The 19,638-nt window shown below is 43.1% G+C and overlaps 1 protein-coding gene across 5 annotated transcripts in view; it reads left to right on the plus strand.

Annotated features, from left to right (window-relative positions):
- pkn1a (protein kinase N1a) overlaps positions 1–19,638 on the plus strand; it is a 48,859-nt gene that overhangs the window by 17,369 nt on the left and 11,852 nt on the right. For 4 of the 5 annotated variants that reach the window (XM_086211161.1, XM_086211158.1, XM_086211159.1 and 1 more), the window contains 6 exons: positions 11,257–11,451; positions 12,730–12,835; positions 13,984–14,132; positions 14,958–15,078; positions 18,524–18,669; positions 19,160–19,373. In XM_086211161.1, coding sequence (XP_086067287.1) covers positions 11,257–11,451; positions 12,730–12,835; positions 13,984–14,132; positions 14,958–15,078; positions 18,524–18,669; positions 19,160–19,373 — 931 coding nt within the window. Of the gene's footprint in view, positions 1–10,360; positions 10,574–11,256; positions 11,452–12,729; positions 12,836–13,983; positions 14,133–14,957; positions 15,079–18,523; positions 18,670–19,159; positions 19,374–19,638 lie in introns of those variants that run through there. The other variant, XM_086211157.1, reaches the window with a different exon arrangement.

A 19,638-nucleotide genomic window follows, 5' to 3' on the forward strand; every position in this document is an offset into this window, starting at 1 on the left:
GCAATAATTTAAAACTCCAAATAGGAAGTTGATTTAAGGATGATGTGTTTTTGTGGGCCAACATGAAAGTTAGCATTGCCATGGGTCCCCTCAATCAAAACACCAGTGGGATTTTTATATGGAGTTCTGGATTATTGCTGAGAGATTTTTGTTACATTTATATCACTTGTATGACTTTTGAGGCATAAATCCTAAATACAATCATGTGGAGCAGAAAGGTAACGTATGACTCATGACTTTGACGATACCACAAGCACTTTCCTGCTTCTTCTGTTTTCACCGTAGTGACGGTAAACGTCTGGGACAATCTTCGTAGTCTATTTCAGCCACTTGCTAGCGATCACGGCTTTATAGAAATCTTTGAAATCTTCCAAATTCTGATGTATTTCATACGGTAGAATAAAATATTAAAATATCTTAAGCTTGTGTTAACCACAGACCTTTCTGGTATTCAACAGAAAATCCTTTGGGGCAAAGCAAACGGATATAATTCTGGGTTGTAGGACGCGATCCTGCGCTACTGTATGTGTAGTATTGTGACTATTAACAGAGTTCACTATTGAACTCCTGAACACAAGCTCTTTCTCCTGATATCTGAAGTGTTTGGCTGAGAGCCTGGCCTTCCAGCATCCTCTCACATGCTCTTTTATCCGCCAGTCGCCTCTTGCACTGTGGGTCGACCGTACTATCTTCCTCCCCCTCCCGCCTCACATGGTTTTGTCCATCTCTCTTTCCCGCTCTCTGTCTCTATGCCCCTCTTTCCCTCCCACCTGTCTGTCTGCCCCCCCCCCGCCTCCTTCAGTCCGTTCCTGTCTCTCCCTCCCACTTTCTGCTCTGAGGCTTTCTTGGCCTTTTGTCTGTCTCATGGGGAAGGCTGGCGTCTCTTTTCTCCTCCTCTGTGCAGTCAGATTCCTCCTTCAGCTTGCAGAAATGGGGATGAAAAGGAGCATGAGCGAGGGAACTGAGGTTACTCGAAACAAAATGGGCAAGATTTCCCCCTGAATAGCATGATTTAGTAGCGCCAGTGGGAAGATCAGAGCTGAGAGCGAAGAGGAAGGAGTTGAATGTCTCGTCGTCTTTAGGTTAAGTCCTTTTGAAATGGTCTCGACCACAGTGATCACAACTTACATCACAAGATGAAGTGGATGTTAAACAACACAATTCATCAGATATTCAGTCGTACTCGTACACTTCCTCTATGGCGGTGAGGTTAAACCTAGGCCTTTACAAACTCTACCAGGGATGCACCATGTTATCTGCATTTGTTTCGGTCAGATGAACAAAATGCTTTAATAGTCACAAGTATCTCATTTCTATTCATATTGCCAAATTTGATGATTCATTGATCTCGGTCAGGATATATAGGGCCCGATCACGCACCAGTGTCAGGGCCCTCTTGTTTGATTTATGATCCAGACTTTTTCACAAATGTGAGTTTTGAAGTTGTAAAAAAAAATTGCTTCAAACTAAAACTGATCCATTTGTTGTTTTTTTTGTTGTTTTTTTTATGGTGGCCCTGCAACTTTTAGAGTGGAAACAATGCAACTAATATTACTTTTGAGCTGTTCCAAATGTTCTAGAAATAAAAGAAATGTTCCTTTTTTTTCAGATTCACAGTGTTTACCTATGCACACAGTGTGAATATCATATAAACTTCTCTGTGTACAGATAATATCAGCATTCGTAAATATTTACTGTCAGCCAAAACATTAACGTCATATCGTTACGTCAATATCATCCAAGATTTTCATATCCAGGGTTCAATCTTCATGCAAGCCTGCTACCCTTTGACTAGTCCAGATAGCCGTGGGCTAGTGCTACTTTTTTACAGCTAGTCTAAGAGGCTAGTACACTTCTTTTCAAAAAAAAAAAAATCATAATTTTCTACTTTTATTTTTTAGATACCTCCACTTTTACACTATCTTTAAGGAATCGATCATCTATGCTGTGTGTCATGCATGTATAGTATATTTGACAATAAAGTTGACTTTGACTTTGAATCCTTGGCCATCTTGTATCATGGCCATCATCATCATCAAATGTTTGTTGTTGTTGTTGTTGTTGTTGTTTTTTACTATTTATTTTTGTGCAAATTCACAACTTCTTTAAAAGTGGGTCAAATTCAAGGACGCCAACCATCCTGACTGTAGCCATGGCTGTCGTGCCAGCGCCGCTCACCCTGATCCCACCCTGATGTCGGTGCATCCCCGGTTCACACTTGTAATCACAGTCTTCAACTGTGACACCGCGCTTATGTCAGCCACTTTCCTGTTCCATCAAGACTCATCCATCCCCTCTCATTTTTCACTTCAGAAATGGTTGTTTTTTGTTTTTTGTTTTTTGTTTTTTTTAATCCTCTTCGGAAATTACACGCAGTACAACTCACCTGACACCAGCCTTGTTTTGTATAATTTTGTCCATATTTGTCCCAATAAAAATGGTGAGAGGTTGCTAATGAAGAGACCTGCTGCAGGGAAGTGAAGTGAAACAAATTGTAGCTCACTGACTTTATTACTTTGCTCTTTTTCGCCCTGCTCCTCGTTTGACTTTCCCTTCATTGCCGCCCTCTTTGCTTCCCTTCTTTCCTGCCAGGTTGGCTCTTGTCACTACTCAGGCGTCTCAGGAATGCCTCCAGATGTTTTCTGTATATGACTCAGCTACACACACACACACACACACACAAAGTCTCTCAGACACATTTCCTTTCTTGTGCTGGTAAACAGTGAGAAGCTTACGTTGTTCAACGGTAGAAGTCTGTGTGTCTCGCACTTCTACCCAGGACCAACTTCAGCCTCCTTCTGTTGTTGTGTGTTTTAGAAAGAGTGACTAACCGAAACTGACATCAGATCAGTGCTTCACCGCTAATCAGCCATGCCGACCCATTTCCAACTCTTCACTTAAGAGATTCTCCCTCTCTTCTCTCTCTCTCTCTCTCTCCCCCCCCCCACACACACACACATACACACATACAAGACAGAGAAATAGTGGTATCAGTGCTGCAGAGCTGTACTCCCGTGCAGCTCATTGAAGCAGATACCCAGACCTGTCAGAGCAATCAACATCACGCCTGAGCTTCGTTCACTCACTTACACACTGGTTATATCAAATAACACACACACACACACGCATACACGCATGTAATGACTGTAGACGTGTCATATAGACTAGTACAGCACCAAAGAGCTGAATTCTCCCGTCCTAGTTTGTTCCTCTGTATCGTGTGTGTCATCTTTGTCATCTCAGCATTAATCTTTGGTATCAAAATCTTCAATCACTAAAACAGGAATTCTTGACTGATAATCACACATTTAAGCTTGATGCTGTTAGCTTGCAAGTACGTATGCAAATTACTGGTTTGTTGATAATCAGACTGATGCAGCAGTTTCATTTCCTGGCTTAGAAGAACACTTTTGTCATGATTGCTAGCAGATATTTTGTTGTTTATACAGTGTGCTTGAACGTCTGTCCCATCATTCTGGTGACTGATGTCACAGTGGAGAGGTCTAGAGAAATTCTTCAAATTTGATGCAAATATTCACTTGGACTCTTGGAACTTTCTAGGTTTTTTGTGGTCAAAGGTCAAGAGCAGCGTGACTTCACAAAATGTGGTTTTAGCCATAACTCCAGCCATCCTTGATGTCTTTGGACTGTGGGAGGAAGCCGGAGTACCAGAGAGATCCCACACAGGTACAAGGAGAACATGGAGACTCCACACAGAAAGATCCTGTGCCCGAGCCGAGACTTGAACCCGGAACCTTCTTGCTGTGAGGTGACAGTGCTAACCACCGTGCCACCCTTAGCTATAACTCAAATAACACAAATTCTTAATAGCATAATAAAGTTGTTGTTTTTTTAATTTTTGTATTTAGTTTCTCAAAAGACTCGCTTATGTTTTCTGATACTCACACACAAGTGCTCTATCTGTGCTCCTAGAATATGAAATCATGTGTATGGAGCGGTTGAATGTGTCTGTCTGCCAGATGAATGTGATGTAGTGTGTCACACACGTGAGTGCTCCTGCTGTCTTTACTGCTCTTTCTTAAGGTAGATTCATATGATAACAGACCAAAATTGGAGAGGAGTTACTGCAACAATTCCATATGTTAACGGCCAGTTAAGGTTTATATTCAATCAGAATTGTTGTCTGTAGCTTTGGATTTTAAAAACACAGTCAGGGGAAACACACACGTTAGATTAGGCTATTCTCAGGTCTGTGGGTGTGTGAAGGGTCTCAGTTCATCTTACGCACTTCTTAATGTGTGCGACTTCGACCTTCATGCCCCTCCCTCTAGTCACGTGATAGCATATTTCCAAGACAATCTTGATGTTAAACACGAATGAAATGCTGCATTTGGGTTACTTTGTTGCACGTTACTATCCTGCACTGTGAGAAGCTCAACATGCTGTGTTAATCCTCCCTGAATAAATAGACGGTTCAAAACGTCTGTACTGGGCAGATGTGTGTTTACATTCCCTTCTGGATTCAGTGCAAACAAGTACAGAAAAGGTAACAGATGAAGATTTACTCAGACACAAATAGTGTATTTGTTTGGAGGGTTTTGGGTGTGTTCTTTTTCTGTTGGGTTAATACCTATTTGGCAGCAAGATGTGTGTGTGTGTGTGTGTAAATAGGATTGCAGTAAAGTAAACTTCTGTGTGTGTGTGTGTACTTGAGGAAATGAAGCATGCAACCTAGTTTTGGCTGGTAAACCAAAAAGGCAGTATGTATTTGAATTTTTAGGACACGGGACAAAGTAAATGTGCTATTTCAGCTGCTGTGGTCGTCATAAACTGTAAATACTCTAGTCAGGTTTTAATCTGTTACGTTAACTATTAATATGCTCGGTTTTGAAGTGCCTATCAGTGGGTGTGCCTACATTTGCATTGTTCAGAAACTTAGGGCTTAGTGGGATTCACGAGCCTCCTGTACTTTCATGTTTCGGGAGTTGAAGACGGAAAGTTTGGCCAACTCTGTTCGGGACGATGCTTGACAGAGTCATTCACGCAGCCGGGCAGCGATCCGTGTCATGATGATTGACAGGTGGCATGCGGTGCTGGTGAGGAAGGTGAATGCCAGTGTTCAGTTGTTAGTCCATAGATCATGAAGCTATTCAGCAGCCATTCCCTCTTCCTGTCTCCAGTCTGGGAAAAGTTACTAGGGGTTACAGATCCGGAGCCACTTAACCTCGACTGGTTTCCATTCCCACCCGGTGTTTGTCATTGAAACGTCTGCCTCTGGATCATTCATTCTTAACTCAATCTCTCATGACAAGTGATTAAAGGTGATGTCCTACCTGTTTACTTTCTCACTCATTGGTCTTTTGCGTAACCGTGCAAAATTTTCCTTTCATGGTAACCGTCTCGAAAAAAGGATATGAAAAATGTTAATAAAAAATATCAATTACAATGACTTGGATGAAAATGGATCCGGTTGCTTTATTTTGATTTAAACCTTTTAAATCATCATATGTGTAAATAAATTGCAAAAAAAAAGTCTCCTTTTATGATACAAGCCGAGAGCCGGGGAGATCCCGAATTCAAGCTAACAGACTCAACGTGTCGCAGCGCACGTAAGTCTCATAGTGATTGGGTGGTATCCTGACATGACTTCTGTTCACATCGAAAATAGATTCTCTGGAATGTTTCTGCGCCTGCTGATGTCGTGTAAAGCCTTTCATGGGTCATGTTTGAGAACGAAGGCAGGTGAGAGTGGAGCCTCCGCCCCAGGTTTGCATAACAAAACAGAAACTTCCCAATTCGTCAGGGAGGAGCAGAGATGAGGAAGCAGATTTGATTCTCTTACTGAAAGAAGTCATAGCTTCTCAGACTGATGTGTCAGTTTGGCCATGATGTCAGTAAAAACTTTGAATGTAAGTTACCAGAAGGATCCGCCTCAGCCAGGATTGAGCTGAAGACTGGTGGCAACAATGGCTGCCCATTTGAGCCGAGTTCATTTCAGGTCACTCAAAATGAAGGATCCAGCTGCCGCAACAGATGCAAAGCGTATTAAATTCAACATTTTCATCCATGCTGCTGACTGTCCATGAATTCCTCTTAGCGTGAACACGTGTGTGTGTGTGTGTGTGTGTGTGTGTGTGTGTGTGTGTGTGTTTGAGAGAGTTGACAGTGGAAACTCACAAGGAGATTCACCAGTCAGTTAACTCCTGTGCTGACCTTCTTTAAACACAGAGGAAGTCAACAGCAGGAGAAGGCAAGTGATGGCGATGTGTCACATGACCAGTGGGGTCAAAGGTCAAACACTGGCTGTCCTTGTTCTCACAGTGTGCATGTGGGTGGGTTTGTATGGGGGGGGGGGGGGTTATCCTATGCCAGTTTTACTCACAGCTAACATCTCTCTTCTACTTTCCACTCCACCTGTTTGATTTTAACATTCTATTCTCTTCTTTCTGCTATTGTCCATGTTATTTTAAGCGTATGCCGATAGTATTGATCCAGTATTGATCCAGTCAAGTTTAAGAACCAATCACCTCTTTCCTCGCTTCAAGACTGGCACACTTGTTGCATGTTGCAGCTGCAGTGAGTTGCTGACTCCATGCTGTTCTTTGCCCTCATTTCCCTCTCTGTCTCTCTCTCCTGTCTTTGCTTTATTTGTCTCTTCTGTCTGGTTAAACCCATGACCCTCTCAGCTACGCCTCATCCATTGCTCGCTCTCTCTCTCTCTCTCTCTCTCTCTCTCTCTCCCTCTCCCCCCCCTCCCGGTTTGACTCATCCATTTCTCTCCTCACCAGTAATTTCTCATTCTGCCTGCTTTCATGAGTGTAACTGGACAAACAGACTTTTGCCGTCTCACTCCTGCAGTTCGGTCGTCTACATATGCTGGTGTGTGTGGTTGCAGTCAGCGTTCTTAGTTTCTGCATATGTTTTTCTTACACTTGGCCTATTTTAAACAGAGTTCCCATAGTTTTGCCAGTTTAGCTTGTTGACACTAAACTAAAATAGGCATGCAGGATATTGGATGTTTTTTGCGGATTGCAGGTGTGCCCGTATTTTGTAACTGATTTGGCCGGCATTATTCGTGTAAAAACAAGTTTATATGAAGATATTCAACATTTTGTTCATCCTGAAAAGTACACATAAACAAGCTGAATTTGAAAGAGTTATAATTCTCTTTATTCCCAAATTGATTTGAAAACCCCAATGAAGAGGTTGCACGGTGGTGCAGTGGTCAGCACTGTGGCCTCACAGCAAGAAGGTTCCGGGTTTGAGTCCCGGCTCGGGCACAGATCTTTCTGTGTGGAGTCTCCATGTTCTCCCCGTGCCTGCGTGGGTTCTCTCTGGTACTCCGGCTTCCTCCCACCGTCCAAAGACATGCAACTGGGGACTAGGCTGATTGATACTCTAAATTGACCGTAGGTATGACTGTGAGTGTGAATGGTTGTCTGTCTCTTTATGTCGGCCCTGCGATGGACTGGCGACCTGTCCAGGGTGAACCCCGCCTCTCGCCCGTTTACGCTGGGATAGGCTCCAGCCCCCCCGCGACCCTTAATGTGTAGGAATAAGCGGAAGATGACGATGGATGGATGGACCCCAATGAAGAAGCTAATCCACTTTACAATTACAAATATCCTGTTTTCACAACATAATAACTTTCAAACTTCTTTGAATTCACAATATGATCAGATGATGTCATACGTTGCTCATATTTTCATGTCCTCATTACAGATGCACCTTAAAGTGCAATCTCGTAACTCTTAGGCTGTATATGTTCTTCTGTTACTGGGGGAGACGATTCAGCAGGTGACCATGTAGAAGGTTAAATGCAGATGTTTTGAAGTCACGCTAACATAGCACCTCAGGAAGTACGGACTCCTGCTAAACACATGCTGGATATCAAAAGTATCCCAAGTCTCAGAAGGCATTCAACCTCCCGCCCGATCCAAGTTGAATATCACGAGCATTTTTTATTCCAAAATATTTCTGCATTTTCTTTTGAAAGATGCATTTTCATACATCTGCTGCGGAGGCCATATTAGCACTTCTTCAGTTGCAGCCTCACCTCGTGTCATTCACCAGCACTCACCAAAGTTGATTTTGGACAGAGTGCACTGCAGCCGCAAGCATACACAGATCACACCCTCTACAATAACACTGCTCTCAGTCAGCTTAACGTCCCAAGAGACATGGCCCTTGGTTTCACTGGAAAATAAGAGATTGTGTGAATGTGTATGTGTGTGTGTTCGTTCATCAGTAGTGCATCTTTCTTGTCTGTTTTTTGTGCAGGTCATATATGCCTGGATGACTGCACCTCCTTTCCATGACCTCTGACTGAGTGGTCATTACCACTCACTAGGAAAAATCCAGGCGTTGCCCTCACAGTGGCCGACATGCCCCAACCACACACTCGCACACACACACACACACACAAGTACACAACTTCACTTCACCCATGATCTGTCTTGTCCGTCTCCATCCAGCCCTCGGCTCCTTTACGCTGCTCACTCAGTCCGAGTGAATTAGCCTCGCATGGCACCGCTAGCCATTGAATTAGCTGGTCATTACTTCCGCGGGCGACCCTGCTGCTTGTTCCAACCTTCAGCTCGTTCGCTAACAAGCCGCATGAGCTGAGTCATTCATGCCTGCTAGCTGCAGCCATCTTTGTTGTGTTATACCGCGTCAACAACTGGAGGAGGAAGAGGAGCAGCTTCCTCTCTTTAACCCCTCAACTCAATTACTGGAGAGTCTTAAGAAAAGTGTGTTTTTTTTTTGTTGTTGTTGTTTTTTTTGTACACAACAGCTTTGTCATCTGATGTTGTCTGGCTCTGCTGATATTGTTTACACGATTTTGACACATTTTGTGTTAAAAGTCACGATCCACAAGTTCCACACGTTCCACACGTTCCACACGTTCCACACGTTCCACATGTTCCACATCAACACTCTGAAGGGCAGTAGAGAGGACAGAAGGACTGTCTGCTTCGTTAGAAATCGAGATTGTGTTCTTTTCTGGATTCACATTTCATGATTTCAAGTTGGTGCTGTTGTGACAGCTGGGGACGGAGGACTTATGTATTTGGGTTACGTGTATGTAAGAGGATCTCATTACCTCAGGAACTGCTGGAGTAGATTTCTTCAAATTTGGCACAAACATCCACTCTGACAAAAGGAAAGAAAATGAAATGACAGCAGTTAGGTCCTCGAAGGTCACTGTGGCCTCGTAACACACATTCGTTGCCCCTGTTAAGATTCTACGCAACTATCTTCAACAATGATGTTATAAATTTTCGAGATTTTGTATCCAGAAGGTCAAAGTTCAACCTCACTGTGACACAATGCTCAGCCAAAACTATTTGTCTTATCTAGAGTAGAGCCGACCGATGTTGGACTTTTTGTCACAAATTCTGAAAAGGGAATAAAAAAGTTCTGATATCATGGATCAGCTAGTAAATATATAACGCAACAGAAGTATTTTCTCTGGTATTAAAAGTATTCCCGTGGCCAAATTTTAGAGTGTTACATTCATCACCTTTTTTGTAAACTAATTATCTCCTTGATGGATAATGATTTCAACTCATGACACTGCAGCAGATTTAAGGAAAGTACATCTAAATTCTACTTCAGTGAATATTCGATCAAGCTGAGATTCAGGCTGCAGCTTCGTACTGAACCATTATGACAACGACAGAACGTTGATTACTTTTATACTTACATCATCATGTCATGAGGTATCAAAGCATGTTTTCTGCATTTAATGTGGGGACTGGAAATTTTCCCATCAACATAAATCAGACAGACTCTAAGGGGTACATTCAATACTTCAACGAATACTGCAACAATGACGTTATCCTACATTCTCCACCCACTTCTGCATAAATAGGAATTGTGTGTGTGTGTGTGTGTGTGTGTGTGTGTGTGTGTGTGTGTGTGTGAGATAGTTCTTATATAGGGGAAGGGAAATCACCACTGGGGATTGTAAATGAGGAGGCCAAAGGAAGTCGAAGGTTGAGGAGGCAGCAGAAATACATCCCAACCTGGTTCTCTGGCTATGATCCAATACTTGGAAAACGTGTCCTTCCCTTGTTCCACCCTGGTGATGTTATCTGTGTGTGTGTGTGGGGGGGGGGGGGTTGTCACAAAAGAACTAGGAGCCAGATCTGATTAATGGGTGAGAATAAGCAGCTGAGGAAGAGTCGACATCACAGAGGCTCACCGCCACAGATCCGAAAATTATTTACGAAAATGTTGACAGGCAGGAAGTACTCTTGATGTCGAGAGTCTCTGTCCCTCTTCTCTCTGTGTCTCAGTCTCCTCTGACAGCAGCAAAAATCACAGAGGAAACAGGAAAGGCCTGAGCAGCTTGGTGTTGGGACGGATATCCTCTTGAAGAGGCGTTCCCCCTCCTCTCTCTCACTTAACTCTCCCTCTCTTTATCTCTTTTTATCGTGGTCACCCCTAAATACTCCTGTTGCTCTACTCTGTGTGGCATCAACTCTTTGGCTGAACTCGGGAGCGTACCAAGGCTCCTCCATAGTGTTGTTTTGTTTTTTTTCCGGATCATTACATCCGAGCGACTATGTGTTGGCATGGTGACGAGGAAGATGAGGACAGCTCTGAGGTAAAGTGTTCGTTGGCTTGTTTTTTTGTTTTGTTTGCTTTTTGTGTTCCTGTAACAGCGGATGAGCGATTTACACTCTCACTCTCCTGCTGAGTTCCTGATTGTGTGACTCCAGATCACTTTTTAATTTTTGCAAACTCTCAGGATTAAGAGAGAGAAGCAAGTCAGGAATTGTGTAGCAGTCGTAATGTTTCTCTCTGCTAAGACCACAACATTTCCCGAGGCAACTCTCCAATTCTCCCTGGTGTGTAGTTGGGTTTTTTAACCCATTTGGCAGCGAGACTCTCCTGAAAGTCTCGAATGTTTGGATTTCTCATTGTGATTCTGATTAATCCAGATTTGTCTTCATTTTCTTGTTACCGGTTTCCAAACTTGTGTGAAACATTATAAAACGCTGGCTGAACAAGATTTCGTCATTCCCTGTTCCACCTTCAGTGCTCTTTTTCCCCATCCTCCTTTTTCCTTCTCTACTATTTTCAGCCCCCCCCCCCTCCTAAAAAACCCCACTTTCTCTTCCCATCCTTTCATTACGGCCTCATCCTGCTCACCATCTCTTCCTCTTCTGTCTTCCCCACTATCAACACCTGTCATGACCGGACTGGGAGGTTGTGCTTCAGCACTGTATCGCCACGACAGAGGTTTTTGTTTTTGTTCGTCACATTTAGTCTTTTCTTTGTCTCCAGAGTGATCCAGGCGGGTTGTCTATTCTGGAGCAACTCGGTCTGGACCAGAACTCGGACTTCTCTGACTCGAGTGTACAGCAGCTTCTGGATGAGCAGCGTGAAAGGATTCGAAGAGAAATCCGAAAGGAGCTGAAGATCAAGGAAGGAGCTGAGAACCTGCGCCGGGCAACGACTGACAAAAGGAACGCACAGCAGGTGGGCTTACTGTTAGTACTCTTGGATCCTCTGCAGTGCAGCTCAGAACCTTCAGCAACCTACTAAATCTTTTCCTGAACAAAGCTTGTCACCGTGTAATATCCTCCCGTTGATATTAGAGTGGCGAGGACGTCAGAGTCTAGATGATGGCCTGTACAGATGCCGCCGCACGGCGTTGACTGAAAAGTTCTGCATGTAGACTGGAAAGCTGGGGGATTTTTAGCCTCCGTGATCTCTTGACAATCATCCAAACATGCAGTCACCTCACATGAGACTGCAAAAAGATACCAGTGGAGATTGTCACCAGATCACCAGGATCAGTTAGGTTTCATGTTTCAGTCCCAAGAGCAGAGACAGCAGAGAGCAGGAGTAGAAGCAGGTGAGGCTGCAAGCTAAGCTAAAGACTACATGCACATTCTAGCTCTTCCAACGAGGGATTGGGAATATTCAGGCATATAACAGTTCCGTTTGATGAGGATCATGAGTCAGAAATGTGTCAGCTAATTCCAAACACCCCCCACAAGTTGTGATTCAGTTCATGAACAGAAACACTCGGTCAGGTCTAGGGAAGGATCATCAGTTTGGGTCACTGAGGCACAGACGTGTGTGTCAATTCTCACACCCGATCAAGTTACTAGTGCTGGAATAGGCGGAAAAGGTGCCGTTCTTTCATTTATAATTTAGGTAAGCATCAGAATGAGTTGGAATAAGAGTTGCATCCTGTTACTTTAATAGTTTGGTGGAGCGGAACCCTTTTACAAGATTCCCTCTCATTGCCACAGACCTGCAACATTAACAGGGATTTGCAAAGAAAATCCTTCAAGACAGATGAGGATCTTCTAAATTGATTGTTCAAGGCTGCAAGTCCAGTTCACTTCTTTGAAAAGTAAAACAAAGCTGCGATAAAATCACAAAGTCTCTGCAGGAAGGCAGTTAAATGAGCTCCACCTGGAACACAAACTGGTGATGACACATCAGTTCACTAAAGTTGCAGTGATTTACTGGAATGTCGACATGTTTTCCTGTTTAGTTTCAGAAAGTTGGGACTTTCTGAATGACATAGCACTTTTCCTCCGTCAGTGTTTTGACCCTCCAACACTCAGTGGAATCACCAAGCGCAAAATTTCCACACACGGTGTTTCTCAGCCTCACAATCACCCTCACATTAGTTTCCTGGAGCTGCCCAGTATAATTGCTGGTTGTGCCCAGCAGCAGTTGATGTGCTGCATCAAAACTCTTTTGCTATTTTCACACTGATGTTCTTCTTTTTGCCTGCAGGTGGACAACCAGCTAAGAAGCTCGAACCGCAAGCTGGATGATCTCCACGCTCAGCTGCAGGAGCTGGACGCTCATATCGTGGTGAAGGGAGGCGATGAAAGTAAAGGCATGTGAAAATCTCACTCCTGGGGTGTAAAAAGTAGGTAGTGTGTAGGGTGGTATTATTGAGTGTATGGGATTTTACATCCAGGGGGTGAAGACCCTCGACCAGTCGGATAATTTTCCTCCTTTGCTGATCAAGAACTGACCTTCTTTTGTTAGAAAACACAGTGAGGTGCGTTTCCCAAATTTTGACTTAAAAGCCTCTTTTGCTTTTTACTTAACTTGTAGGCAGTAAGGTCGGTGTTTGGAGTGACACCTTTTTTTTTGTTGTTGTTAAAAATGAAAATATATTAATATTTAGGAGAGATTTAAAGTTGTATTCATAATTTAAACGATTCTCCACACACTCTTGAGTAACAGGGCCACAAGACAGTGAAGCATTATTCTGTGGCCTGATGAGCTTTCTTCACTTACTCCATCTTGGCTGGACACAAATTTTGAGAAACCAAAGAATCGTTTCCAACTTGGTGTTTGTTTTTTTGTTGTTTATTGCAGATTTTTTTTTTGATTCAGTTGTACTGACTGAGCCATCACATTAGCTGTCAGGTTGTTTTTACGCCTCTAGTTCATGTGTTCCGGGACTATATATTGTTCGGTCACTTCAAATCACATCTGAAGAAAAAAGTTGTGACGACTTGTGCGTGTTTCTAGTACTTTTTTTTTTTCTAGGGAGATGATTCTCCTCTATTTTTTTTTTTTTTTTTTTTACTGCACAAGCTGCTACTGTGTTTGTGCAGAAAAATTCGAGCGCGTCTGGTTACAGGAGCAGTTTAACTCATAGTTGCACAGTTTTCCGAACAGTTTGGTAAAATACTGCTATTTTTTTTTATGTGAGACCACCTCTCCAACACAGTCCAGTGTATTTGGTCTGGACCCGAGTGTGATTACCGGTTTTAGACCTTCAAAAATGACCAAGGAGAAAATGTTTGATTCAAACAGATGAAAACAGCAGATGTGAAAATGCGCTTATTTCTCAGTATATTCCAGGGTAACAACTGTTGATGTGCTGTGACATAAAATTCAAGGGTGGAATGATATTTTTGACAGGACATGATATTTCCCCTGAGGGTATTTTCATATGAGAGCAAACCATGTGAAACCTCATTTTTGTCTTTTTTATATCCTCTCCAACCTTTTTCCTTCTCTTCACAGATGAGTGTCCTCAGTCCCCCGGGGCCGAGAGTCGAACGTCGGCCCACAAAGAGCGCATCGCTGCCCTGGAGAGGCAGCTCAACATAGAGCTCAAAGTCAAACAAGGAGTTGAGAACATGATCCCCATCTACGCCAACGGATCCACCAAGGTACCGCGCTTTCGTCTCAGCCAGTCACCTACCAAAATTATATCCCGTGACTTGTACAGAACACACACGTCGCACTTTCACGATGCACAAGCTTCCAAACTGCCGACCGGGCTGATATTCTAGAGATCTAGAATCTAGAGATTCATTACTTCAGCCCCGCACCCCAGTTTACTTTGTTTATGCAGCGTCTGCTCCTCACTCTCCTTTAACACTCACTCACCCCTCTCAACATTCTGATAGGACCCTGTGAAATTCTACCTCAACACCTCTTCAAAATCTGCTTTAGGTTGGCGTATTTACAGCTGAAGTACTTGAGTATTATCACTTGCTGCCATTTGCGTGCACTAGCGGAGGATTAGTGAGCAGAGTTGAAGGTGATTTAATGGAAGTGGGGTTGAATAACGGTGAGGTAGATTTGAATATTGATAGATTATCACTTACCAAATTAAAGCAACGGAGATGGGATATCATGGGGCGCAGACGCTGACATTAATCACAGATCGGTTACCCGGTTGATACTTTCTATTTGCTGCTGGCGCTGGACCTTGAACACATCACCAATACTGTAAAATGTCATTCACGTTGGAACACAGTTTTATTTTTCGCTCCTTAAATGACAAGTGCCGCATGGTTTTACGGCAGCCTCATGGTGTAACCTTCAACGTAATGCCAACAAAAACAACGGCAGTAACCGAGACGATCAAGAATATAGGCTCCAGTGTCAACACTCCTTTCAGCAGACGTGTTAGGGATTGACACTGAAAAAGTTTTCAAGCATTATCATCTCTTATCTTCCTGCTGGCCTCGTCTGTGTGTCTCTTTCAGGATAAGAAGATGCTGCAGACGGCCCAGCAGATGCTGCAGGACAGTAAAACCAAAATTGACATCATCCGAATGCAAATCCGCAAAGCTGTGCAGGCCACGGAGCACAATGACGACACGCAGGGTAAGTCTGAGGCGGAATATCCAACTTAAATTATCAATGTGGCAAAAAACTCGATCAGCCTTGATAAATCAGCATCAGAGCACCAAGAAAATATCTGATGTCTGGTAACAGTTTGGGTCTTTTTCTGTTATTTGTCCTTGCTGACCACCATGCGTTGGTTATGATTATGGTAATTATTGTTTTTTTCTTGCTCAGCCGTCATAGTGAGCTATGAGAGTGTTGTCAGACAATATAAGTGATAGCAGATGTTTTGAACGGTACTCCGTTGCGGAGTGTTTTATGACAACTGCCAGCTGGCTGCGACTGGATGCTTTTGAGCAGCAGCTTCAGACGGCAGCTGCACAAAAGCATAAACGGATCAACAAAGAGCTGGCTCAGTGTTTTCACGTGTCTGCTTATGAGGAAGAAAATTAGTGTGTGTGTGTGCGGGGGAGGGGGGGGGGGTATGGACAAATTTGGGAATGAGTGATACAAAGCCTTTAAAAATCCCACCTGGCAAATTACCACTATAAATCAAATTGAAACAGAGATGAAAAAAACAAGCTAACAGATGAAACAACTTTTTTGTCTCACACACACAGACACACACACGTACACACACACACTCACACACATGTTTTCATGCCATTTAAGGGCAGTGAATGTCTAGAGGGCAATGAGCACTACGGACAATTACGGCCCCTCTGCTGGGGAAAAAAACAGCCGGTTAATGATGGTCACGAGCCCTGGATGCTCTGCTAAAATGTAGCGAGGGGGCAGAAGAGCTGAGGGAAGGAAGTGAGAGTAAAACCATTTTAAAGATGGTGTATTCTTCTCAAGGCCATCTTCTCTTTTCTGCTTATGTCAGCCGATGAGTGTTAAGAAATGTGTGCTTGGAGGGATTATTTAAGGCTGCGCTACTCTCCATCACTCCTTTTTCACTGCTGTGGTTTGACAATTGCAATATAGATATAAATAACAGCAATTATTGTTATGCAATTTATTTAAATTTAGGCACCAAAACATTAAAAAATATAACCCTTTTACACTTCCTCTGTTGGTTCTTGACTTCATTGTCCCACAGTCTTCTTGGTTATGTAGACACGCTCTTTAACGCACACACACACACACACACACACACACAGAGAGAGACATATGCTTGTGTGTATAGTGTACACAGACACTCTCCAGGCACCACACCCGGTGGAGGGGTCATCTAGCGGGGTCTGGGCTCCAGGCAGAACACCTTATTAGGAGATAAAAGCCTCCATCTCCTCCCCCTACCCTCCTCTTCTTCTCCTTTCTTTCTCTTCCTCTCTCATACAGCCTTCTGAATCGCTAACAAGACATGAAAATCATTTATAATCATTTCCTAGCTCCTTCTGCTTCACTCGCCACACATTTAAAAGTCACTACCCCAATGACTCTAATGTGTTCCTTATCTTCCACCCCCTCTCTTCATACCTGTGCTCCGTTGTGTTTGTTGCCCACTCTGAGGGGCTGCTACTGGGCCATTATGCTAACCACTTAGCTGCTATTATGCTTAATGCATCCTACTCGGAGCTTGACCCCGTGTCTGCATTCCTAAATGGAATTTATTTCTCACTGACGTGAAGAGTGTTGCTCTCAATTTTCAGGACTGAGCTCATTACTGCTCTCACATCTGCCAATATAGTGGGGAAATGACTAGTAACTATGAGTATAATATAGAGTCAAACAATCAACAATAGAGCATTTTCACAGCCAACGCTTCTCCCACTTGTCAGAGCAGGAAAAGCACAAGTGTTATCAATCACATTACTGATGGCGGTTTTCCATTTAGGTGTTCCAGGTCGGCTCTGTTGTTTCTCATGCTCGCTCCTCGATGTGGCCGACGAGGACAATGAACACGGACGTTTTCTAAAATCTTTTTTTGCATACGTGGCTCTGTCTGCGTATGATTTGCTTGAAAGTGAGGATTTCTACAATGACCTGCCTGCCTAAAGTATGCAAGCAATGCGTGATTTTTGAAACATTAGTCGAACCTACATAGTTATTTTTTCAAGCAAATGGATTATTATTCAGAGATATTTGTCAAACAGATGTATTGGTATCTATTGGTATTGATGCTGCGTTCAACTTAGCATTTAAATCCGCATGTTTCTGACTTCTGTCATTATTGCGTTTACGCTGCAGTTAAAAAAATCAACAGAAGCGGAATAAATGTCAAAAATAAATTCATAACAAGGCCACCATTTTTAATTTTGTTAAATCAGGTTGTAGTAATTGGAGCTCAGAAAAAAAATGACCAAGATTCCAAGTGGTATTTCTGAGTTAGTTCGTTTTCCTCCACTTGGAATTTCGTTTTTTTTTTTTTTCGGACTTCTCATTTGTCTTGAGGCAGAAGAAGTCGTGTCATCATGTGGCTTTTCCAGGTTTCCAGCATTGTGGGAAACAGCTGATAATCAACCAGGACCCCTCACTAACAGTTAAAACTAGAAACCAGACCAAGCTTGGCTATTACAGGCATAAGATGAGCTGTCGCGCTCTGAACTGCGGTCGCGGTGTTACCATGGTTACAGGCCCATTGGGAGGTGACTGCCAGTCACGACAGTCCATCAGATCAACCCTCATATCTGGATTTTTTTAATTCCAGTAACATCAGTCAAGCTCTATTATTGTTGTTGTTGTATGACATCATTCTGTATCTGCTCTAAGGACTCATCTGACCAGGGTTAGGGTTGAGAAAAACACTGATTTATTTTTCTTTCTGTGGCGCGATATAAATAATCAAGCATTTAGTTTTTTGGTAACTTGTGGATTTTACTCTGGCTAATGTTCTGCAGTACTTCATCTATAATCTATTTTTATTGAAACTTAAATTTTGCTTACTTTTACTAAGTCATCTCTAATCCGCTCACATTTTTCTCCAAAATGAAGCACCTAAGATGTTTGTTAGTTACGTAGTAACTAGATAACGGTCCCTCGCCGCTCCTGCCACCGGTCACAGTGAGGTTATCCCGCTCGGAGCCCTCCCTGGCTGTCAACTGTCTTTGTGCATCACTGTATTTGTTAACTCGTTTCTGGCAAGTTGCTTTGTAACTGTGTGTTAAAAGGTGCTGATCAGATAAGGTGTTTTATTGTTATGAGAGTAGGTGAGAGGGCTGGTCGGAATAAAAGATTTGGAGTTGAAGTTAATGCTGCTTCCTGGGGAAGAGTGTGATTACCTCCGCCAGGCACCGCTAATGTTTTCTCTGTCAGGTTCTTGTATCATCCAGGAAATGCATTTAGGTATTAAGCTAACTTGGCAAGCCCGAGGGAGTTCCTCATAACACACTGCTGTCAAACACTCAACGGTAGCTTCAACATGCACCTTGCAAAATCAAAACATTGAAGCCGTCTGTTTAAAAGGTGCAGACATATTTATTCAGTGGGATTACAGATTTAGGTTAATCCACTCTGATGCTCAGTGTTGTCACCGCTGAAGGTAACCATGACCTGTGTGGGGTGGAGCTGCGTATCGAGGAGCTGAGACATCACTACAGGGTGGAGCACGCTGTCGCAGAAGGAGCCAAAAATGTGCTCCGGCTCCTGGGGGCCAGCAAGGTCCAGGACAAGAAAGCTTTGTCTGAGGTTAGACGAGACACACACAAGCACGTGCGTGCGTGCTACACACAGAGCACGCTATTGGATTTCTTGCCAATATCTGATATGCTGATATTTTACAACTGATATGGCTGATAGACGATTTTTAAACATACTGATATCATCTCTGTCAAAACAAGTTAGCATATTAACATTTTGTTCACACAAAAAAACAGAATGATTTTCTTTCTTGCTAAAACACTTGTAAATGCTGATTTCTTAATGTTGCTACGTCATAAACAACAACAATGAGCAATGAAGAAACTATTCTTGATTTTTCTGGGCAGGTTAGGATATTAATGTCACCAACTAAACCGATACAGAGATATCAAAAAAATGACCAATATCTGCTGTTACCGATGATGTACCAGCATCGTACATCTGTACGTGTAAGCATTCATGCAGATTGATGTGTGGCGGAGCCTTTTTACTGGATTTTGTTTCAAGTGTGCCTGCCTAACTTAAAGCTGCTCTCCAGGCGCAGTCTCGTCTGAGCGAAGCCTCTCAGCGGTTGGACCTGCTGAGGGACTCTCTGGATCAGCGTTTGGCAGAGCTGCCCGAGGACCATCCCAAGGCCAATATCATCAAAGAGGAGCTGGTTCTGGCCTCCTCCCCTGCCTTCAGTTCACGCCATGGCGCCCCCTATATCCACAACCAGTACAGCACCCTCAACAAGCCCTCACCTCTTACTGGTATGACATCAGTCTTGCCAGGAAGTCAGTAAAGATAAACACAGGCAAATACATGCACATGGACATTCCAAAAGAGGACACATAAATATACATTTTTTTTGGTTTGTTTTTGATAAACTTAATTGTTGCTAAGATTCAGCAGATAGTTTTTAACCTTTAAATCTACATTTATATTTGTAACTCTTCGTCCCCATTTATTTCAGCATGAGTAAATACAATAATCATGTGTTATATCTCTTATAGGCTAATTGAAAGCTGATGTCTT

Source organism: Aulostomus chinensis, chromosome 8 (assembly GCF_037954235.1).
Source record: "Aulostomus chinensis isolate RoL2024-O1b breed Wild chromosome 8, RoL_Achi_v1.0, whole genome shotgun sequence".
Lineage (NCBI taxonomy): Eukaryota > Metazoa > Chordata > Actinopteri > Syngnathiformes > Aulostomidae > Aulostomus > Aulostomus chinensis.